General features: G+C 47.8%; 1 protein-coding gene across 2 annotated transcripts in view; it reads right to left on the reverse strand.

Annotated features, from left to right (window-relative positions):
- Window positions 1–815: 815 nt before the first annotated feature.
- GOSR1 (golgi SNAP receptor complex member 1) overlaps window positions 816–24,822 on the reverse strand; it is a 1,161,402-nt gene continuing 1,137,395 nt past the window's right edge. For both annotated transcript variants that reach the window (XM_069615242.1, XM_069615244.1), the window contains one exon: window positions 816–4,587. In XM_069615242.1, the coding sequence (XP_069471343.1) occupies window positions 4,463–4,587 (125 nt within the window). In that variant the 3' untranslated portion in view covers window positions 816–4,462. The remainder of the gene's footprint in view (window positions 4,588–24,822) is intronic.

Below are 24,822 nucleotides of genomic sequence, written 5' to 3' on the forward strand. Positions count from 1 at the left end.
GATTGTAATTTTGCACCTGATGGCTCACGCCGAATAAAGGTTTAGCACAACAATTGCATAGCCTTTGCCCAAAGTAGAAGCAGCATTTCAACTTTTTGAAGTGAAAAATGACCTAGTGGCTTGAAATTGATGGACTGTCATAACAGTTTTAGGTTGCAAGCCAAACACATGAATGTCAAATGAACAAGATAGTTTATGAGTGCTGTTGATTGGTTTAAATATAAGCTTTTCCCATAGTACATCATTTAGGGAAGCCAATTAGCAGATATGTGAAGATTACGTTAACTTCTGTCCACAAAAGGCGGGTGGGGAAGCTTCATATCCATTCTTCTCTTGGGGTAATCATAGATTGTGTGTCTCAGTTCATAAGGATTATGGAAAAATATTTTTCCATCAATGGGAACACATTGTGATGCTTAAAGTCTAATGAATCAACAGTCATCCTATCTTGCGACTTCTTTGGCAGCAATTTCTGCAGCTTGACATATGGCTGCATCGTGAAACATCAAGAGCCTAGCAGAAGGAAGAGGGCACGTAGGCCCCTACAGTAAAGGGCACCAATGAGTTGTGAGAACTTAAGCATGTGAGAGACGCCAGAGAAATCTATAAACACTGTCAGTCTAGGACGAGTTACCATATTGCCTTGACGCTCAGCTCTTCCCACAGCACTGTAATACAAACACAGAGGCAGTCTATGCATTCCATAAAAGTATATTAAGTGATCTATTGGTTCATTGAACACGACTTCATTATGTACAACAATTTTACAACAAACAGTTCAGGAAACGAAAAATAAGGTCAAGATAGCAGTGAAATGATTTCGATCTCTAATTTATTATTAAATTACATTACAAAAGTTTTTCTCATACACATGGAAAATAGACATTATGTGAAAATAGCAGAAATACTTACAGGAGAAATAAAATAGAGCAATGCCTCATGAAGCCAATGTAAAAGCAAACAATTAGAAAGTGCAATGTAAAGGGTGGAAATACACAAATAGTTAAATTGGTCTTTGAATGTAAAGTGAGATGCACCTTCACACAATGAACAGAATTTAACCAATTCTCCATTCGCACAAGGATTCAACAACCACCATATCAACGCGGGGCCCAGGTGAGATGCAGAGCTAAAGAAGAATGTTGTCCAGACTTTCCAGTGACCATGCTGGAAAGTTGGAAAAAGTTGGGAAAAGTTCCTTCCAAAGAGAGGATCACTCTGGCTGTTTCAATCTGCTTTTGCATTGAATTGGGAATTTCGGTCTTCATAAAATGTTGGTATCCTGCAAATCTGCTTTGTCCTTTATTACCAAGAGAAAGATGACTGGATTAGTGTTTAGTATGTTTTTTATACAGAATGTGACCAATGGTGCAGATGTAGTAATAAAAGCAATTCCTGTGCTTTTATATACCAAGTGACTCTTACCCCCTTACTTTCCTCTCACGTACAACAGTTGATGCAAACAACCCAGCAGGAAATACCTATTTCTATTTCCTGAACTAAAGGACAGAAACAAAACATCCAGCTGATAAGTTAACACTGATTTACAAATTGCCATTTTGATATAGAAAAGAATATTTTAGGGTTTAGTGTCTCCTTCATGCACATGTAATTTGAGTACAGCAATGACCCCGTCACTCCAAACAGTATTATGAATCTCCTCCAATGAAAACACCAACAAAACAACTGCTGGTTATACACGAGAATAACTGATGCCTTTTGTCAAAGAGCAATAAAGGTAAATGACCATGGTTGTTTCAGAACTGATCATCAACAGTGACGACATGAAATAGATGAGGGGCAACTGTCAAATTCTGACACAGGGTTAGAGAGTTAGCACCAAAACATGTAGATTTCCATGACGGGCTCACCGTTTTGAAGCTTTCGTCAAATCAAAAACTTAAGCCCCCAAAAAGACAGAGCAGGGGATTCTAGTGCAATTGTCTCATCTACGTACAAACCTACAGGTTCCATTCAGAACCGTTAGCAAAATGGTGATAAGTTAAATGACAGCTATTCTAATCGTATTTCAGAACAGCCGACACTCATTGCGCAACATGTTCAGGTTGCTACTGCTCTTAGGTTTTGGAAGGTGAAGAGCACTTGATAGCTTTGATGTGGCCCACTGCACTTCATCTGCTGCCAGGACAACCTTATCCCCGTTACATTGAGTTCGTTTTAACAAATCTTCTCTTTGGAATGGGTTTGTACCTGAAAATGTACAAATGCGTTTTGCTGCCTCCCTCTTACCCCCAGAAACTGCATTGGAAATCTGCGATTTGACCTAGAGCTTCAAAAGGTAGGCTTTTCACACATACACTGATTTCATGGCCTCTAGTCTCAACAGAAGATGAAAATATAAGTGCATTTGCTTTTAAAAAAAGAGGTACCACACTCTGTGCTTGCTCTACAAAAGATCCAGATGCTACTGCTTTTCTGCTAAGAAACACATCTCTTGATCATTTAAGACAATTCGATCTATGAGCCACTTATTAAATGCTTGCACACATTAGTCAGAAATAAGTCATTCTAAAACTAGGCAGAATTAACTAACATCAAATGACAGACTGGGTAGACCTCTTTACTTAGCAACTTGTGAAACCCTTAGGGTCTGCAGTATCATACATCAAGCAACCACATGCCAAATGGACCCTGGAAGAGAACCTCAACGCAGCGTCAACACTTTCCAACAAGTCTGAACATTAAAGTGCTATCTGTGCCACTGTCAGTGCAGCGCTGTAAATCTTTGTCCCACACATACTGCCTTTGGTGTACATGAGCTAAGGGTTAAAGAGGAAGGTGGGAATTGGAGTCTGTCTTGCTCTTTTATACTATTTGCAATGTTTAGCCTTTGGAAAAGAGAAGATTAGATAATGTAGGTGGCTCCCCCAATCCACCAACAGACTTTGCGGAGGAAAAAATATAGAACTTTGATTTTTACAACCATTAACAGAAAAGCCTTCTAACCAAGAAGGGCTACATACCCTGAACAAAGACTATGTACATAGCGTGTTGGGCATTATTAGATAATGAATGAATAATGGGTATTCAGCTCCCATCATAAACTGACCGTCCTGAGGCTCCATGCAAGGAAGATGATGCAACAATTACTCTCATCACATTTTATAACTGGATTCATATCATCAAGAGGCTCATTTTTTACAAGACAGCCATTGGTTCATAGTCAACATTTCTCTAGCCAAATCCCTGAAAAGTATTAAAATGCTTTATACTCTAAGTTGCCACTCCCACCCTCCCCCAAATAAATCATAGGACACCCACTTGGACAGAAGACGCGCCTCCAGTTTGTCAAGTGTGTGGTTACGCTCTAGTTTGGTCACAAAGGTTGTACCAGATGAAAAAAAACAATGCCAAAGCAGTTTTTATCTGAAGATACAACCCACCAGTCTCTGGCAGAAATGTACTTGCATGTGCTTCATGTTAACAACAGGCAGGCTGCATCAGTGTTAAAAGATGGAGCACAAGCGAGGATCCACAAAAAGAGGAGCTGAGGCCGACAAGCACCCTGGCCACACGTCTAACCACTTTCACTAGGCAATGACAGCATACATACATATCCTCCAGAGTCGGTCACAGACCTTGGATGCAGGTGGTTTCTAAACAGGCCCACTACCAATTTGGAAAGAAGCGATTGATGGGTTTAAATTAACTTATTCATTTCCCAAAATATTATTTTTTCAGGGAAACCAGGCATATATACTGGGTTTTGCCACTGTGCTGCCATTACTTCTGTGATAGTACAGAAAGCCTGGACAAGACAAACGGATGTGCAAATGGGACAGTAAATATCAGATATGTGCAGCACATACCATGTGTACAAGGAAGCAACAAGAAGATCCAGTGCCTCTCCCAGCCCAGATTGCAAAGCTCCTATAAACCATAAAACACAATTATATATTCCTTCAAATTTTAAAATTTTAGCAACAATGCTACTTCTCTGCCATTCTGGAAAGAGGGTCCTTAATTACTTCATACACAGGCATCTTGGGTACACTGTGGTTCTGCCTGAGGTCTCTGATCCACATGCCAAAAGTAAGTTCTGAGGCGTGATGAGCAACAGCGCACGTTGATATTTGCCTATACAAGGGGTCTCCAGAACATTAGGCAGGTCAGTAGGAGAAAAAGTGAAGGAGTCAATGTAAAATTGTTATAATGCATACATTTAGAAGAAAAATCACATTCTGCGTACGCCAGATGACTCCCCCTGCCACCTCCCTTGGCTAGCTTTAGAAATAATGTTTTTAAACAATGACCAATTTATTGGTCTCAATGGATTATTCTGACCCCCCAAAAATGTGTAAACAGATCCTGGAGGATGCACTGCTGAGCGTCCAGTCTTCATAACAGGTGCTTAAACTACTGATAAACTGCTCTCTTACTCCGTTATCCCCCAGCTTTGCCAGGGAGGGGTGAGGGGGCAGAGTTCATTGAGGGTTTTCCATCAATGGAAGGCGTAGAGCAGGAGGAGGATGGTGCAGATTCCGACCACAGCCCCCAAGATGAGAGAATCCCGTCGCTTCCTCAGGTTGATCCTCTGGATCAGGTTGTTCACAGCAGGAAAGCGATCTAAGAAACACCTTGTTAAGGTATTAAGAGAAAAGTAAACCGCATTCCAAAAGGTGCACTAGACATGGAGTCACACACACACATAAGTGGCCCTAAAATCTATAATACAACGGTTTCTATATTATTGACACACACACACACACACACACACACACGACTATGCACATACATTATGCTCAAGGTGGAGCGACATGCTCTGCATGGAAAATCTTTTATCACCTCATAATGTGGCTTTGGTTGGAAAGGCACCCCCGCCCCCTTCTCTTTACAATCTTTTCTATTCATAGTGAACACCTAGCCAACACTCTATGACCACGTTGCCTTTATCTCAGGAACAGAGGGAGACAACGAAGTCATGTCAAAACCTCCACCATAAATGAAACGATTCACCTGCAGAAAAAGAAAATCTAAGAGAAATCTGAGCAGATTCGCTACCTTGCCTTCTGAACGAGGTTGTGAAGTGCAGATTGGGGTAATGTTTATACAGTCTCCCACTGCACCAGCACTGCTAGCAGAGTGCTGGGTATTACCTCAAGTAACGATTGTCTAGAAAGTGAACGAGTACAATGGTATTTGAGGACTCAAACATAATTATCATCATTATCATCATCAATAACTATTTCGGCCACAATGCCGTAAAAGTACATCATGACATATATCCAACAATAACAATACAAGTTAAATCACTCCATTCTTGTTATACGTAAATAATGTACCATGAGCCTTTGGCATACTTGTTTCCACAAGGAAACAGTTCTATTAGTTTCTCCTTCACCAGTGAGTGTGAAGTCAACTATCACTGTGCTTGCCGCACTGGTTTGGCCCAGGGAACTTTGCCCGCTGGCCTTTTTCCCCACCGGGGCTGCATTTGCACGGGTGAGCACAGCCCAACATTGGCTGGTTGCCTCACGGGCGACCATACCGCCCCCCACAGGGTGAGCTCTGACTTCGATCATTGTGTTAGTTGGGTGATTGCATCTCCTAACGAAGCCCAATAGACTTTTTCAAACACTTGGCACACTAAAATCAATTTGAACGGATTAAAAAAAGATAACATTCAAACAACGCCCACAATAACAGGAAAAGGAAACAATCCGAAGCAACTACAAATACAGATGAAGCAAAAGGGGTTTATAGTCATAATGTCGAAAAAAAAATGTCGACAGACAAAAATGTCGACAGACAAAAATGTCGAAAATAATAATGTCGACATCCTATACTTATAATGTAAAAAGTCATTTTTTCGAAAAAAAAGTCGACTTTTTTTGACATTCTGACTATAAACCCTTAAAACTATCAACACCTCACCCAACACCCTCCTGCAACCCCCCCCACACCCACACCACCACCCTCCCACCCCTCATATGCAACACATTCTATTTATATATTTATTTATTTATTCAATAAATAAATAACCAAAAAAAGGATCATTTACTATGGAGGGGGTCCCCCCAACCCCCCCTCACCCAACACCCCCCTGCCACCCCCCCACACCACCCTTTCACCCCTCATACCCAACACATAACAATTATATATTTATTTAGTCAATAATTAAATAAATAAAAATAGTATCATTTACTATGGGGGGGGGTCCCCCCAACCACCCCTCATACTCAACACATCATATATATATATATATATATATATATATATATATATATATATATATATATATATATATATATATATATATATATTTATTCATACAATAAATTCAAAATTACGAAAAAATATCGAAAAATTTCGACATTATTGTTTGTCGACATTATTTTTTTCGACATTTATTTTTCGAAATTTTGACTGTCGACATTTTGACTGTCGACATTATGACTGCACACCAACAAAAGGTACAATAAGGGAAATTTCCTTTGAGAGACTGGTAAGGACTACTAAATCGATCTAACATCCCTCCACAAATGACTGACACAGATTTCAATTATTTTGTTAAACCGAGTTTTCTGAAACAAGGCAGGTGGGTACACCAAAAGTTGAAATGGCTTTCACGTGTATAGTTGGGTTGTAACTGTTAACAGCATTAAAAGAAAGTAAGGCAAGGTTGTAGTACAGCATCGCCTAAAGGGTAAGCAAACAGCGTCTCAAAAGTTCTGGACTGAAGAGAGATGTTTGGTTTCACTGCAAAATAAAATAAAATAAAAAAAGAGCTACAGCATGACACCTGTAATAAAGTAAGTGAACCCGAGACAGCACTTTGTGAAACACTCCTTTATTCTGAGTTCTGGATTACGAGGGCCCCCTCACCCATGCACCTTACTCCGACAGCAGGCAGCCCTCAATTCTGCCAACGCTCAGTCAGGTGGTATATGAACATTGCAGAAGGCATTCCAAGAGGGAACTAAAGAACACACAACTAGAATAAACAAAGAATGGACTGAACTGATTGTGCATGCATCAGGCCAGTTGAACATGAAAGTAAACAACTTCATATATAAACTTGTGACTTAATCTACATTGAACAAAACCCTTCTTTATGTCGGTTTATTGCATGCCAAGCCTTGATCACAGGCATGTCAGAGCCATCAGGAATAGGCAAGAGGAGAATGGGCCTTGGAAACCCCCCCACCCCCATTTTCGCATCAACACCATAAACACAAGAAGCAGCACTCCCACAGGCAAGCTCCGTCGCCACCACCTGTATCAACAACCCCATATGGAGACTTCCACAGGTATAGCCACAGTTTTGCTGGCCCTAAATTAACCTCCCCTGCTGCCTGCATTGCCTATGACATAACACCCTATACCCCCAATTCATGGAGTTATTGGAGAAATCCATGTAAGCTATTCTGAAGAAAAAATGATTTGCTCCTTGAGGTCCCTAGGTGAACCTAATACAAGATACAATAGTGGACGAAGGAGATGAGGATCTACAGGCGAGCTCGGAGAAATATATAAGGAAAGCAAGTCTACATCAAGATTTGGTATATATTTGAACTAATCCAGGTATTCAGGACACTAAACAACCATCTACTTTAGACCAACTGCAAACACCGGTAGTGGTAGGGCTTCCAGTCAATCAAGATATCCAGGATCTAAAGAGCCAGATTAGACCAGCATATCGGATTGTATCCCCTTTAAGATATTCAGCAAGACTTGAGGGTGGACTCATTATTGCCACCATTCCTTCAAAAGCATTCAGTGTCCTTAGAAGATGCTTTCCCTCTGACCCTGTGAACAAGAAGGCTGAAACATCACTTAAAAGAACATATGCTTCAATCAATTTTGCAATAAATGCAACAGCAACCTATGCCACATATACTACTCAGTCTTCATTGGAAGGCTTCAATACTATGAGTAGCTTCAGAGTATGGGTCAGTTTGTACAGGCTGCCTTCTAAAGTTCAGTTCCTATCGGACATTGTGTGTGACTCATTAAAAAAAAAAGAATCAGCAGCTTCTGCTTCATCCTCTACAATAGGAGCTCGAAGACAATATTAGCTTTGATACATGAAATTAGACACCTCTCAAAAAACGTCTTTCCTAGGCAAAAGCCCTTTGGATCTCAACTGGAAGAATCGACTAAACAGACTGTTGAGGATGGGAAGTTGCCGATTCCTGTGGGACCAAGACCTTCCTGACTGCATGGAAACCCCAACCAATGAGACAATACTTTGCATGCGCTATTTCGTTTCAATACTCAAGGGCACCAGCCAGTGGCAGAGAAAGAGGCATGGTGGATCTGCCCCAATGATGTGCATTTTGGTTCTGTAACCCCTCCCCTCCAGCAGTCCTAACTAGTCTGGGCTGCTGTATTGTCTTGTATCGTATTGATCATTTCTATAGCACCATTTCCCCATTTGTATGGCCTCAATGTGCTTTGTGCTTGGAATGCCCTCGGTGACCGCAGTCCATGTGTAGAGGTTCTAAGAGTTCAAATTAAAAGATGCGTGTGTGTATTTTTACCTCGTTAAGACTTAGGTGGGCTGGTTAGGCTTCAGTACGCAGCCCGGAGGTCAGGCACGTGGGTGGGTGCTGTTGATGGTTTAGGATAGAGTGCAAGTGCTGAAGATTCGATGTGTGCCCAGCTAGACATAATATATTTTTCGTTGGTTGCCACTGTATACTAATGGCAGAGGTGTTGAGTTACGTCAGGGGTTTCAGTGTGGATGGCTGTGTGCTGCTAGGCCGGAATAGCATAGCCATAGCTGCATTCTATGATGCATGGATGTGTGGCTGTGCCTCTGGCTTGTGTCCACAGACATGGAGTAAGGTATACGTACCGTAGGCTTGGATGGAGTTCGACTGCAGAGCTTTTTTATTTTTCTTGGTACAATGCGATTGGCTGGTCTCGCTATTCGTGGTCTACCTGGTACAAATGTCTGAGCAGTTGGAGAGGGACCCGGAGGGATGAGGGGTGGGAGGTGAGGGAGGACCATAGTTTGTTAAGGTGTGCCTCTTCGAACGCTGCCGGCATCCGTGGGGTATTGCTGGGTAGGAGTGGTGTTGTGATTGGGTCAGCATTTTTTGTGCTCCTCTCGAAAGTACGGTGGGGAGGGAGGGAAAAGCCAGGTTTTGAGGGCCTTTCTGAATGTCCGGTGATTGTCAATATTGCGAATGTGCAGCAGTAGAGTTTTCCAGATGATCAGCGCTTGGACAGAGAAAAAGGATCCGCCCAGTCTGGAGGAGTTGTAATGTGGGACCACTAGGAAAGATGTTGTGCGGGACCCGAGAGTCCTTGAGGGGTGATAGCGGGTGTCTGTCTTGAAGAAATTCCGGCCCAGTGTTGTGGATGGCCCGGTGGATGATGCACATGGCTTTAAAGTGCGTCGACCAATAGGGAAACAATGGAGGACTCGGTGTAGGGCTGATGTGTTCTCTGGGAGGTAGGTTAATGAGCATGCAGGCTGCAGTGTTTTGGATTCTTCGTAGTTTAATTAGCTGAAAGTGTGGCGACGCCCAAGTAAAGGCAGTTTGTGTAATCTAAGCAGAAGAGGATGATGGAGATGATGCCAGAGAAATGGTGAGAATAGGAAAGGGAAAGATGCGCCCAAGGATGCGTAGGTGGTAGAAACAGGTTTAGGAAACAGAGTTGATATGTTGGGAGAGGGATACATCTGTGTCCAGTGTGCATCCAATGTTTTTCACCGAGGTGGAGGTTGCCAGTGGGGGGCCTAGGGTTTGCGGCCAGGGAATAGGTTGGGGGAGGAGCAATGTTTTCCCGCAGACTAGGATTTCAGTTTTCACAGGATTGAAGATGAGGTGGGTTGGTCGCCATCCAGTAGTCAATATCTGAGAGGCATGATGACAGATCTGGATGATTGGGGCCTGGCGATTTGGGTATTTTAACGATGATATGGATGTCATCTGCGTAGTTGTAGCAGGTAAGATTGCTGGAGCAGATGAGTGTGGGCAGAGGGTTTAGATAGATGTTGAAGAGCAGGGAGGATAGGGATGCTCCTTGTGGGACCCCTTTTATTACTGATCGTGAGGTGGAGGTGAACGGGTGGAGGAGCATGATTTGTGAGCGATTAGAGATGAAAGTGGAGATCCAAGAGAGAGATGTGCCTTTGATTCCTAGTGAGTGTAGCCTGATAGGAAGATGGGGTGGATCGTTTGTATTGAGGGTGGCAGAGAGGTCAAGAACGACAAGTACATCACATCCTTCTGCATCAGCTGTTCTTCTTTGGTCGTCCCAGACAGACACTAGGGAGGATTGTGTTTTTCTGAGCGATATGAAGGCAGATTGCACAGGGTCCAGGAGGTTGTTGGCTTCAGTTACAAGGCCACGCTGCTTGTACGGTGTGTGGTCCATGAATTTGGCAATGAAGCGGGTGTTGGAGATTGGCCAGTAGTTCTGGGCTGGGGGGAGTGGGTTAAGTGTAGGTTTTTGAGGAGGGGTTTGATGTAGGAGGTTTTTAGGGCTTCCAGGAAGGTTCCTGATGCTAGGGAGTGGTTGAGGATTGTGCGTGCGATACTGCCGGCACATGTTGAGGCTAGGATGTTTTTGAGGCCGGTGGGCGGGCAGGGGTCCTCAGGGTAGACTGGTGAGCAGCTTTGTGCTAGGAGCGAGAGGAACTCCTGGTATGAGATTGGAGAGTAAGAGGTGATGTTTTGTATCTAAGGGGGGGGGGTTCAGAGGTGGTCGGGCTGTGAGGGGGTAGAGGGTGGGACCATGTGTTCCAATTTAGAGATGATGGATGAGTGTGTCGATAGCGACATTGTGGAAGTGTTCTGGTAAGGTGTCACATAGGCATTGGGAGACCGGTGCAGAGGGGTTTAGAGCAGGCTGGGGAGTTGAATTCAGAAATTATTCCATGCAGTTCTTTGCTCAGGTTGCAAGAGTTTACGATTCTGTTTCCATAGAATGCCTTCTTGGATTTTCTGATTTCCAGTCTGTATGCTCTGGTTAGTCTTGCTAGGGAGGTTTTGTTCAGGGCCATAGGGATGGTTTCTCCAGGTCGTTCCAGACGGTACTTAAGGGTTTTTAGTGATTTGAGGTTGGCGATGTACCACCTGGGTGTGGTCCTGATCTCTGAGAGGTCCTTTCTGTTGGGGTTAGGGGTTTAACGGTGTTCGAGAGCCAGAGGTCGAAGAGTTCGATTGGGTGAGGCCCTTCTTGGAGGGATAGTGTTGGGAGAGAGGTGAGGAGAGAGTTTGCTAGATCTGGGGTGATAAAGACTTTATTCCATAGCCGAGTGAGAGGAGTGGGGGTTGGTGGAGGTTGGGCGTGACCTTGGGCACGAGCTGCTGTGTTTAGTGATACAGAGAAGATCGCTGAGTGATCATTCCATGATAGGTGGCATGGGGGCAGTGTCAATATGTTTGCGGTGCTGAAGATCGCATAAAGGGTGTGACCTTGAGTGTGGGTGGGTGTGGAGATGCTTTATGTCCGGTTGAATGCTTCTAGTTGTCTGCGAGAGATCTGGTCATAGGGTTTGAGGGTGAGTCAAACCAGATGTTGAAATCCCCTAGGATTGTAACTGCTGGATGGAGGTTGAGGTTGGTTGTCAGAGCATCGCAGAACGTGTCTGTAAAGTATTCGCTGTAGCCAGGGGGTCTATAGATGAGTAGGAAGCTGTGCAAGGGGGAGAGTTGGAGTTTTACTAGAAGGGATTGGTAGTCTGTGGCGTTGGCTGAGGCGTCCTTAATTAGTGGGAATTGGTATTTGTGTAGTATCTCAAGTCATAATAGTCAGCAAACCAGGTCTCTGTGATGAAAAGGATGTCTGGAGTTTCCTCTGTGAGGTCAAAGATGTGGAATTTGTTTTTGGAGACTGACTTGGTGTTGATGAGGGTCCAAGAGAGTTGGTGGGGTATGCTTGCAAGTGCTGGACAGGTTGGGTTGGGAAGAGCGGGAGTGGAGGGGTGTTGCTGGGGTTGGGGAAGGGCGTTAGGGGAAATAGGTTGGTCAGAGAGGGTCGAGGCAAAGGGATGGGCGGTGGAGGGTGTGAGTAGGTAGCGTGGCGGTGTGGAGGTGGACAAGTGGGGGTGGGTGAAGAGGGGAATAGGGCTAGGACCGGGTTGAGTGCCGGCGGGGATGATTGGGCCCTATAGTGAGGTGACAGGGTTTAGGATGTGGGTTTGAGAACGGGATATAGGAGGGGCCAAAAGGTAGCCTTGGACTTTCCTTGACTTTCGGGTGGTCCGTGGGGGGGATGGTGTTGGAGGTTGGGGTTTTGGCCAGGGCTGCTCTTGCTGCACTAAGAGACAGGAAGCGTGGGTTGGGGTGCCATATTGTTCGGGAGAGGTGCGAGCAGGGGGTTCAGGTTTGTAGCTAGCAGGGGGTGGGGGGTTCGTTTTACCTGGGTCGCTTGGCTGTCTGGTATGTTCCCGGGGTCAATGTTTCCAGCCCCCGCTCTTCATCTTGCGGCTCTTAATTGAGCAGAGCGAGATCTACGTGGAGGGTGTAGCAGGTGGGGGAGAGGGGAGGCTGAACAGGCGAGGAGAAGGGACGTATACCATGAGGTTTTGGAAGGTGGGCTGCGAGATGAGGGTAGAGAAGGTGGGTTGTGGGTTTGGGATGGCTGGGTTGTGGTGGGTCTTGTCTGGCCTACTGGTGCGCCAGTTTGCAGCTCTGAATTGGCCCTTGTGTGGCATGATATCCAACCTGTGGAAAGGGTACTTCAGATTATGTGACTGACTTGAAGGTGTTACATTCAACTGGGGTACGACACTAGATGTGAACTTACCTGCCCTTGGCCCGCGGTCAGGTGGAGAAGCGTTTAAGGTGGGGGCAGTTGGAGCGGGTATTGTGACACATGTATAGCAATGGCGCGTACCTAGGATAGCTACTACAGTAGACAGTAAAATGAAGTAGCACCTACATTTGAGATACCTGGATAGAGGGGAGAGACGCCCAAATGGAGATCCAACAGTAGACAGTAAAATGCTAAATGCAGTGGTACCTAGATTTGGGACACCTGGATAGAGGGAGAGATGCCTAGATAGAGGTATAAATGTAGGCAGTAGCTACAAGGTTTAGAATACCAGTCGGAGGGTGAATGCCTTTGCTGCGGGTACAACAGTGGACAATTTGCCTAGATGTGAGATGTTGCTATCTGACCCAGTCTGTCTAAATGCAGGATAAGGCTGACTAATACAATCTACCTAGATGCGAGATATGGCTGGCTAACACAATCTACCTAGATGCAAGATTTGGCTAAGCGACACAGTTGGCGTAGTCGTTGGATGTGGCTAACATACAAATGCGGAACAAACAGGCTCTGAGATAATATAAAGTAGGATAATAAGATAAAATTGGTTGTGCAGTCTAATTGGGAGCAGACCTCGCCTACCTTGTCAGTCGCTCCTGGTTGATGGCTGCAGGCTGAACAGTCTAACACAGGCCAACACAGGCCAACACAGGCCAACACAGGCCAACACAGGCCAACACAGGCCAACACAAGGCAACACAGGCCAACACAGGCCAACACAGGCCAACACAGGCCAACACGGTCTGGAGCTACTTCTGCAGGAGCTACTCTTTGCCTCTGGGCCCTTAGCTGCAGGGGGCTGAAACGGGCAGCGGGCTGCCCTGGCGAGTTGTGGAATATGGCCATACTGGACCAATCAGGGTAGTGGCCGGCGGGGTAGGTGGGACAAAACAGGAAAGCAGGAGTGTCTGGTGTGTCAGACGTGCTGCCGGATTGCTGCTTACCTGCGGTGTTGCTTCAGCTTCCTGACTTGTGGAGTCTTTTGTCTGTGTCCTTCCAGGCAATCCCCGTCCTGCTCACGCCTGCCTTCATTGCCACCTTGAAGAGGGGAGCATAGCAGAGTGTGGTCGAGTGTCTGGTGTCCGGGAAAGCCGATTGAAAAATTCAGGACTCTGAGAAGTTCAAAATGCCAGACAGAAAGCGATCCGGCTTCGACGTTACCAACAGGAACCTCAAAATCGCCACTTCTTCGTCATATGGAGACGCATGAGTCTTTGGCGGGTAAGACAAAAACTACAACATTGAATGTTGCGTGCTTTCCTCGCCTATTCTGCAGGCTTTTACCCACACTGCAACCTCCGGCCCGCCTATGTCAAAATAAACATTAAATGCATAGAGTTTAACCACAACTTTTCCCTCGACGTTGATGTTGGACACTCCGCTTAGAAGCAGGGCTGCTCTGTTGAATCTAACTACGGACTTAACTCGACAAAGGGCTTCTCCAACAAGCCAGCTTCCCAGGACCCCAGGGTGTCCCCCTAGTTTAACTGAACAGCAGGCTTTACAGGAGAGCGTCCCTGGGGCTACGCGGTCCAACCAAAAAGAACTGATCAACATTAACCCCATGTACCCGGACTCGGGCCCCTTGAAACTGGACATATCTACAGCCCTGGGCCAGTGTGGAGGGCTGGAGTGGGGGTGGGGGCAGCTGATTTCCAGGGTAGAGGCAGACAAACAGGATGCTCTCCCCGGTCTTGAAATGGTAGGAGTGGAGCTCTCTTACGCACCAGTGGAGCTCACTGTGGAGGTGTAGGTGCATAGAGAGCCGTGGACCTTTTGGTAACTAACATCGCCAGTCCCAACTAATAGGGGGGATGACCTCCACAGCATAACTGACAGTGTAGCTTTGACCGTGAAATCTCCTCCCATGGGAGGGTGGGGGGGGAGGGGTGGGTTTAAATTACTTCTGTTCGACAGCTCATTGCTCAAAAACAGGTGCACTCCCTTGTGTAACTAACAACTACGCAGCTACAGATAATTACCAGGTTACTCACCGTAGTGACCACCTTACTCCTAGTCCATAGTCCCCTTTCCTCCATACTTGTGGGTCATCTCTCCGTCCTGTGGGAAGGGACTGGCGCACTTTGTAAAAAGCATCCACATTTTTTTCCAAAAATGTGTCCCTCCTCTCTTTCCTGCACGGGGCCCGGCACGCGGCCACAACCCCGCCCACCTTGGCTCCGCCCCGCGCATCGCCCATCAGTCCTTTTCTATCGCCGGGCCAAAGACCCATTAGCAATAACAGAGGAACCTTATTAGAGGGGATGGCGGGCGGGCGTATGGAGAAAAGGGGACTATGGACTAGGAGTAAGGTGGTCACTACGGTGAGTAACCTGGTAATACTCCTACGTCCGTCCCCTTTCCTCCATACTTGTGGGAGATTCCCAAGCACTCCTTACAGGAACTACGGGTGGATGGAAATACCCTTTACTGAAACAGGTTTTTCAGCACAGCCTGACCAAACTGAGCCTCAGCTCTAGAGCTCATGTCGAGACAGTAATGTTTACAGAAAGCAGATGGGGAGGCCCAAGTAGCTGCCCTAGCAATGAACTCCCAGGGAACATATTTCTGAAAAGCAACTGCGGCTGCCTTGCCCGCACCAGGTGTACATGGATACCTTTAGGAGGTTTCAGCCCTTGGACGGTGAAAGACTCAGTGATGCAGGCAGCAATCCACCTGGAAATAGTTGCCTTAGACGTCGGCTTGTCCTGATGGTTACCGAAGGTCACAAAAAGTTGAGAAAAACTCCTGAGCTCGGAAGTCCTGTCCAGGTAGAATTTAAGAGCTCTTCAGACATCAAGACAGTGTAGAACTCTTTCAGCCTCTGAGGCCGGGTTCGGAAAGAAGACCGGAAGGAAGATCGACTGATTCAGATGGAATTCAGTCACTACCTTCGGTAGAAAAACCGGGTTTGTCCGAAGGACTACCTTGTCCTTGTGGAAGACCAAGAAAGGATGCTCCACCGACAATGCCTGGAGCTCACTCACTCTCCTTGCTGATGTAACGGCGACCAGAAAGGACACTTTCCAAGACAAGTACTTAAGGTCTACCGTAGCCATTGGTTCAAAGGGTTTATGGCACAGCGCCGTCAGGACTACGTTTAGGTCCCATGGCGGCTGCGGATTACGAACCGGAGGGTAGAGGCGTGTCGAGCCAGCAAAATGCCTCTTCACCACTGGGTTAGTTAGAGAATAAGAACAAAGGTCTGTAGAAAGGTAAGCGGAAACCGCTGAGAGATAAGTCCTGCATGACAGAAAAAAAAACCCTGACTCTGCTAGGGAGGACACGAAGGACAGCAACATGTCAATCGTGGCCACCCTTGGATCCAACTTCTTCTTCAAACACCAATGACAGAACCTGAGCCATTTACTCCTGTATTGAGATCTGGTTGAGGGTTTCCTGGCTGCCTGGATAATGCGCATGTTATCCGCAGACAAACTCAGATGCTCTAAAAACTTGAACTCAGGCACCATGCCGCCAAGCTGAGCGATTGTGGGGAGGGGTGCCACATCTGTTGTTCCCCCTGGTGAAGAAGATCAGGAGTTACTGGTAACCTGATCGGCGGAGACACCGACAGGCGTTGAAGTTCTGAGAACCAAAACCTGGCCGGCCACCCCGCGCAGCAAAGTAGAAGGGAACAGTTCACAGAGTTCTTCAACTTACAAATTGCACGGTGAACTAGAGGCGGGAAGACGTAAGCTCTCATGTTGTGCCATGGAATCTCGAGAGCATCCCCCAGAGAGGAGGCTCCCAGCCCCCCTCTGGAGGCATACCGAGGAAGTTTCTTGTTCACCGCCGTGGCGAAGAGGTCCACCTCTGGTGTGCCCCAACGCGGGAAAATCCATGATAGGACCTCCGCCTTTAACTCCCACTCGTAGCTGACCACTGTCCGCTGGCTGAGGGCATCCGCTGTGACATTCAGCTGGCCCGGGATGTGCACTGCAAGCAGCCAGACACCATGAAGCAACACACACTCCCAAATCTGGATGGACAGGTCCATGAGGGGGGAAGAGTTCGTTCCCCCTTGCTTGTTTATGTAATACACTGATACCACATTGTCCGTTCTTATGCAGACCACCTTGTTGACAATGAGCGGTCTGAACGCCCTGAGCGCTAGGAAGATCGCCAGAAGCTCCAAATTATTTATGTGCAGGAGCTTGTCCTGAGGCGATCAGAGGTCCGAGACGTGAAGAAGATCTAACGTCGCACCCCATCCGAGGAGGGAGGAGTCTGTCGTGATCGTCCCCGTGGGGACCGGGTCCTAAAACCCCACGCCCCCAGACAGATTGCTGAGAGATGACCACCAATACAGGTCCACTTACATGGAATCCGGAATCATTATCCGCATGGAATCCGGATCCACTGCCTGACGCCATGAATTCCGAAGAGCCATCTGGGTCCGTCTCATTTTGAGACGAGCAAGAGGAAGAGCCAGCACACACGAGGCCCGGAAGCCTCTGGAACCACCAGGCCGACATGCTCTCCGATTGCGCCAACATCTGACACGTGGCCAACAGATCTGCCATTCTGTCCCCGGTCAGATACACTCTGCAGTCGATTGTGTTTCAACGAAAACCCAGGAAGATCAGGTCCTGTGAGACTGTCATGGAGGATTTGCGCCAGTTCACCGACAGCCCAAGATGGAACAGGAGCTGAAGGAGAGACTGAAGGTTGCCTGCTGCTGCCAACGGACAAGGGCTGCGTAAGAGCCAGTCGTCCAAATAAGGATACACATGGATACCCTGGAGACGAAGATAGGCCGCAATCACCGCCATCATCTTCGTGAAGACACGCGGCGCCGAGCTGAGGCCAAAAGGAAGCACCCGAAACTGGAAGTGCTCCTCTCCCAAAGAGAAGCAGAGGTATCTCCTGTGTGGATTCCAAATCAGGATATGCATGTACGCATCCTGAAGATCCACCACGCTGAGCCAATTGCCCATCTGCAGAGAGGAGGGAATCTGGCCGCAAGTGATCATCTTGAATTTCTCTTGGGGTAGGAAAAGATTGAACTGGGAAAGGTCTAGGATGGTGCGCAGGCCAGCCTGGTTGGGTTTGGGCACCATAAACAGCAGGGAGTAGAAGCCGCCCCCTCACTCCCCAAGGGGAACGGGTTCCACAGCCCTGAGGTCCAGAAGTTTCTGAACCTTGGCCTTGAAGGAGGGTGAGCCCGACAGCTGAAAAGGAGGGTTGAGGGTTGGGGTAGGGGGTAAAGGTAAGCGGGAGCCCGCTCGAGCGACTGACAAGACCCATCTGTCTTCTGTGATGGTCTGCCACGCCTCCCAATGAAACGCAATGCGTCCTCCCACCGGGGTCTTGTGCGATCGCGGAAAACCCTCATTTGGCAGGCTCATCGGTGGCGGTGCCACCTGAACCTGATGAGGAGGCTGGGGAGCGGGAGAAAAAACGCGTACGCTGTTGTCTACGGCGGTTATTCCCCACAGGAGTATCCACTCTGCGAGATTTGCAGTCGAGGAAGCCCCTAAAACCAGAGGAAGGTCAACTTTGCGACAACGGTCTCTGGGATTTGAAAGGCGCTTTAACCAGAACAGACAATGATTTAGCCGTCTGAGTGCTATCCTTGGTTTTGGTGAGCTCTACATCAGTAGAAGAATGAAAAAATTCCTTACCATCGAATGGAAGGTCCAACACCTTGTCTTGCACTTCCTTAGAAGATTTAGTGGCATGCAGCCACGCCTGCCGTGAGGTATCAACCCCAAGCATCAGGCCCCGAGCTGAGGTGTCAATGTGATGAGCCGCAGCCTCCAGTAGATCCTGGGCCAAGACCCTGGCATTGGAAAGGCCTCCTTTGAAATCTTCCAGCTTCTCGACCTGGATATGCTCCTCAAACTCCGACAGACCTTTCCACATCCACATGTTAGCTCCCGCCAATATCAATTCGGCGTTGGCCTGCCTGAGCTGCAAGGCCGAGTTGGCGACGATTTATCTCCCGAGGGTGTCGAGGAGCTTGTCCTCCTTTCCCAGAACCTGAGTAGCCTTCGTGGAAGAGGATGCTGCAGGCCTGGACTGCAAAGTGGCCGCAGCCACCATTGTGGAGGAGGGAGGCGGACAAGACGACAGGGCCACCTCTTCCGAAGAATGCAGCCTGTACCTCGCGTCAATCTTTTTATTGACAAAAAGTCCTGAGTGTGGCTTTTCCCAGACTCTTCGGACCTCTGCCAGAATGTCCTTCTGTAGGAACAGGCCGGTACGCTCCAAAGGAGACGGGGTGAATGCCCCAGAAAGCACGCCCTCCTGCGGAGCGGGTGCCTCGGCACTGGAACATCTAAGAAACTCATCATGTCCAGTACCCGGTCATGAAAGGCTCTGATAGAGCGGGGAAGGTCCTTGTTGTCCTGATCGCCTTGAAAGTCATCTGACAGGTCAGGATCCTGCTGAGCCGTGTCAGGCACTGCCTTGTCCACTGGGGACAATGGAGGCAAAGGCGGGAGAGCAGAGGGGGGCACCACGGGCAAGGGAGGCGCGGGCGGAACCACCGGAACAGGTGGAGCCGGAGGTGCCGGTGGACATATCTCCTTGAAAAGCCCTTTGAAATATTCCCTCATGGGGTCAGTGCACATAAGCGCTTGAAATTTACCGAAAAAGGCATCCTCAGGAGATTTTTTCAGGACCTGAGGAGGCCTCTCATGAGGTGGACAAATCCAGGGACGTAACGGAGAAGGATGCCACACCGGCCCCTCCACCGACGTATCCACATAAATCAAAGGAGCCGCCCCCGCGGGCAACAAAACATTGTGCGGAAGAGGCATCCGGGCGTTCCAATCATAAACCGGCCGGTAAGGATGCGTGCAAGGGACCTTAGGTTCACCCAAGAGACCGAGCCCTACACCAGAAGCCGATGGCGTAGTTGTAGGGGTAGCACCTAAAATGGCCACTGTGGCGGGAACGGGCGCCATTTTGTCCTCATCTGAGGGGAACTGCGGCACGTGAGGAAGTGAGGCAGGGTCCCCGTCGATGGATCAGGGGTCTTAATCTTAGCCTTAACATAAGGAACCTCGGCCGAGCCAGTACTATGAGGCCTGGAATGTTTTTGTGACATACCAACCGCCAAATGAGCCTTCGAAGGAAGGACCTCAGCACTACCGGTAAAATAAGAACTTTGCTTCTTTGCCCCCTCAACAGATCTGGTGTCACGACAAGAGCGGGAACGGTGCGCTTTCACCGACAAAGCCTTCACCGGCCTCTCAGAACTGTTGGTAGTTTTAGCCTCTGTACGAGGGACCTCGGACCCAGGCCCGGTAACAGCCTTTTCTGCGCAGGCCTTGAACCTCCATTCGGTAACTACAAGCCCAGCCAAGGCCTCGGGGCACACCCCGGTTTTGTTTTTGAGGGAAGCCGACAGAGAGGCCTCAGAGCGAACCCCGGTACCCCACGACTCAGTAGAACTGGGTCTACAGCCCCCACAGGAGGGGCCTCGGAGCGTACTCCAGTGTTCACAGGCCCCTTAAGGAGACCCTCGGACAAAACTCCGGTAGAATTATTAGGCCCAACAGGCACCTCAGGGCGAACCCCGGTAACAGAGCGATCAACGCCGCTCCCGGACCGAGAGGGACCCGGGAAGGTATTCCCCGTTTGGGGTGCTCTGAAAAGAAAAGAACTTACCAGGCGTTTTTTCTTCTCGTTGATGAACGCCTGAAAACGCGAAGCAGGAGTTCGTCGGAGCACCTCCTCCCACCGCTCCAACTGACGTTGAAGTGCCCGGACAGAAAGGGAGTCACAGTAAAAACAGGAGTCCCAGCGGTGTTACGGACCCAAACACACTAAACAAAGAGGATGGGGATCCACCCTCGCGAAGCAATGTTGACACGATGAACAATCTGGAAAGTCTAATTTGAAAGACATTGACAGACTAGTAAACGAACGCTAGCGAGAGCCAGAGAGGAAAAAAGGAAAGAAAATCTTCCGAGGATGCAAGTGCCTCCGGCCCCGATCGAGTGGAGAAAAGGACTGATGGGCGATGCGTGGGGCGGAGCCAAGGTGGGCGGGGTTGCAGCCGCGTGCCGGGCCCCGCGCAGCAAAGAGGAGGGACACATTTTTGGAAAAAAATGTGGATGCTTTTTACAAAGTGCTCCGGTCCCGTCCCACAGGACGGAGAGATGTCCCACAAGTATGGAGGAAAGGGGATGGGACGTAGGAGTATGGCTGTATGGAGGAGCACATTACAGTACAAACGAGCGACGAGAGTGTCACCATCACATATAACAAATGCACGCTTCCTATAAAGAACTTGAAGCAAGGCTCACACTGCGTGCACTCTGGATGCAGTGACATTACAAACTTGGCTCCCAGGACAAAGACAAAACCAGCAAACAAGCCTTGCATATACCACAGACTGCACAAGTGAGGTGCCTATGCTAGTCACAGAGTGCCACCGATGTTTGTGAAAAAGGTAGTTTCTTTAACAAATGACTTAGGACCGGGTGATTTGTCGGATGCCGAGCTGCTTGGAGGACTGGTGTCCTGTGGGAAACAAGCTAAAGACCCCCCGGGAAGGCTGAGCGAACCTGGCCTAACAGGCAAACCGGATACCCCGTATAATTTTTCTCCATTTGCCAACAAAATCCTGCTAAAAGAACAGTCGCTGTCCAACGCGACTTGGCTAAAAAGTAATCCAACTTTTGGTTTTAGCAATGGACAACTACGGACGCTGGAACCCGAGTGCTGTATTAACAACAGATGAGCGTACAGTGACTTTGGGGCGGGGCCCTTGTGATGCCCTCGGAAAGGAGCCTACGCCAAACCCTGTCGCTCTCCCAATATTGGGGGACGTGAACCCACAGGAACCTGTTGAGGCCCAGGTGGGGCCTGCGAGGCCCACAGTTTTGACTCATCCACTTTTATTTGATCAAACAGACAAGAGGCTCATTGTCAACGTTGGACTTAATGCAGTCAGGATGTAACATGATGGGAGCTGGGCTCAGTGAGTCGGCCATCAAACAATTCTCTCAGGCTATCAACACCCAGTCTAGGTCGTCCGAAGGGTCCTTGCTGCCAAACAATGACCAGTCCATCTCCAATGGAAACACTGATGAACAGCATACAAATGCCTCAACTAAGAGAAAAACGTATTCACTATGTCAACTATTACTATTGCCCTAGCACCGTGAACCAAACTCTACGAACAACTGAATGACACATTAAAAGACCACACAACGCTATTGGCATTGACACACTCTAAACTTACTTTCTTGGAGGGTTATGTCACGACGAATGAAAATCGAACCACAAGTTAGCAGCCCCCTCGGGACATTAAAAGTAAGAACCAACAAAAAGAGTGCGATCGACAAGCCTGCTGCTCCAAATCTACACAGCAACAACTGAGCTTGCAGGGTCCAAAAGTGGGTCTTGTGTTTGGCCCGACCAAGTATCACAGGCTATTTCAGTGGTGGAGGAATGTGGTGGAGTCACCGAAAGTCCGGCCTTTGCAATCATTGCCCATAATAGGACTATCGGGCATAGCAGGAATGGCGTGACAGCGAAAAAGGTTTGTAAGGAAAGTCACCAGTCAAGAACTAAGTAGACCCCCTCACAACATCTGAACATTACGAGGGGAATGCCTAAACCAGCCCCAAGGAAAGGTAGACCTAAAATTAGCAGCTCTCTAAATATGGACAGTGGTGGGTCATCTGATGCCGGCTTGGAACAAGCACTTATTGAAGGTTCTATCACAAAGTTAACGAGACCCTCTCTCCAAATACTATTGGACCTTTCCACCTACTCGCTGGACGAGTCAGTTGGTAGTCAGCCAGCGGAGACAGCGGCTGTGGGTCCTGGTATAAGGTTGACAGGGTCGCTCCAGTCACCAGGTTCACCCACCAGGTCTTTGGACTCACCTCTTTTCTTAACAATGTCAGAGAAAAGGAGGAGGTTGAATGCTAACCAACAACACAAAGGGGAAACTGACACCAATCCGGTTCCCGGAAGAAAATCTGGCCATGTGACAGAAGGTGGATCTTTGATTCTGGGTCCTCGGTGGGGCCAGGTTCCACCTTTACTGGTGAACCTAAAGAGCTTGAAAACACTTTAGCCAGCATCTACCCAGCTCACCCGCCACAATCATGGCCTTTCCTGTGACAAACCAAGACCGGGCAAGAAACCAAAGAGATACGAGGCAGGCCGGTCTAATACCAGTCACGATTCCAGGAGGGCGGGAACCAAAAACCAGCACTCACGTTCTCTCAAATTAGAGATAGTTCTGGATTGGGAAGACAACCTTATCCTCAATCGTAGAACAGTACTTGAACTATTACATTGAGTTCCAAACCTGAGGCAACTGACATCTGCAGATCTGAAGATTATTGAATTTGGCGATGAGCACCGGATAGACTCAATCTATCTTCACATTATATCCCCAGTCAGAAAAAACATGCTGATCGAAGCAACGGAATGTCTCTTGATGTTGGGTTTCGACCTTACTATCGCAGACGTTACGGATACCGAGCCTGCTTATTTATCACAACCAGCTCTACAGAAGAATACCTTAACTGCTGGCATCACAGGAAACAGCGAATCTGGCGGTGATGTCCAGTGGGCAATACCAGCCGGAGGCTACTTGGACCCATTAGCAACAGGCAGGGTTCCGGCCGGTCCGAGTCCAAGGTTGAATGTTACATTTCAAACAGAGGTATTTTCTTGTCAAGTAGGTTGTACCAAAATGCTTTCAACTTTACAACAAATGAGAAACAAAACATCAGACTGGTCATGGGTGCCGAGAGCATTATTACCCCAAGACAAACTCTAACCATCCAGCCGACCTCCAGGTGTGACGCTCCGGCCACCATACATAGTGGAAACCTCCCAGAAGACCACTCTCTTAAAGTTGGCCTTTTGGAACATGCAAGGCTTCATTCATTTGACCAAACCCAGTGGAACTAACTTGTGTGATTATGACTTGCTTTGTTTACAAGAAACCTGGCTAAGAAAGACCCCCATCCTTGATGGCTTCGAAATTTTAAAGAGCCCGGCCATCAAAGGAAGAAAAGGGCGCCTGTCGGCCGTCTTAACAGCAGTAAAATCTGGCAGCTCTCTAAAATTACTGCAGTTTCATCAAACCTACCGTTCCAAGAACTCTTGATTGGCTGGGCGCCCCTGGACCAGTCACCGAGTACAGGAAACTCAGCCAAATTAGTAATAATCAATGTTTATTGGAACCCTGTGCTGACCTCGAACAAGGCCTTTAGAGACCAAATTGCTGATGGGATAGACGCTTATATAAACCAACAGACCAATTACGTTGTCATCTGTGGAGATATAAACATATTAGGATTAATAGGCAATATGCATGGTCAAAACAGGGACCTTGAGGACCCCCAGTACACCAGGGAGGTAGTGTGGAGTTTGTTGATGGACTCCAAAGACAAGCATATGCTTAATTGCAATTTCCGAGGTGGTATGCCCCCGCAACCAACGTGGGAAAGCATGGGATGTTAATCCGTGACCGATTACATCTTTGTTTCAAGTATTCTTTTATCTTTGGTGAACAAGTTTCGAGTGATCAAAACAACTAACAGCGACCATCATCTGCTTCTGTAAGAATGGATGGCAACAGGGAAAGGATGTCCATAGCAGTCGATGTGTGCAATGGTGGGTCACGCCTGAAAGGTGGTCTTTGGAACAGCAGGTCCGACAGTTGAATATACCCCACTCTTGGAACAATTCTCTGTTAAATGCACAAGAAAAACAAACTTGTCTGCAAACCATCAGCATGCATTCAACACAGAAGTAGTGGCCTGAAGGAAAGAGGTCATTAGGCTGGCAAGGGTGGCAAGAAAATATGCCTAGCCAAGGGACATACAGATCGCACTTACTTTCCACCAGATGGCTGATGTATCGGAATGATTCATAGAAAACGCGCAGGGGATTAACAGGCAGAGACCCGAGGGACTTTTAGACACTGATAAAATCGGATGGGACGGCACCCAATGACTAACAGTCTAACCCAATAAGCAAAGTGAGCTGGACCAATCACTTCGGAAGACTTTATGCTGTGGATCCAAACATCATCTCTATTGGCCTTCCTGATCAGGGTCTGGAACCTTGGGTCTTCTCTAA

The sequence above is a fragment of the Ambystoma mexicanum genome, chromosome 9, assembly GCF_040938575.1.
Source record: "Ambystoma mexicanum isolate Mex_15411 chromosome 9, UKY_AmexF1_1, whole genome shotgun sequence".
NCBI lineage: Eukaryota > Metazoa > Chordata > Amphibia > Caudata > Ambystomatidae > Ambystoma > Ambystoma mexicanum.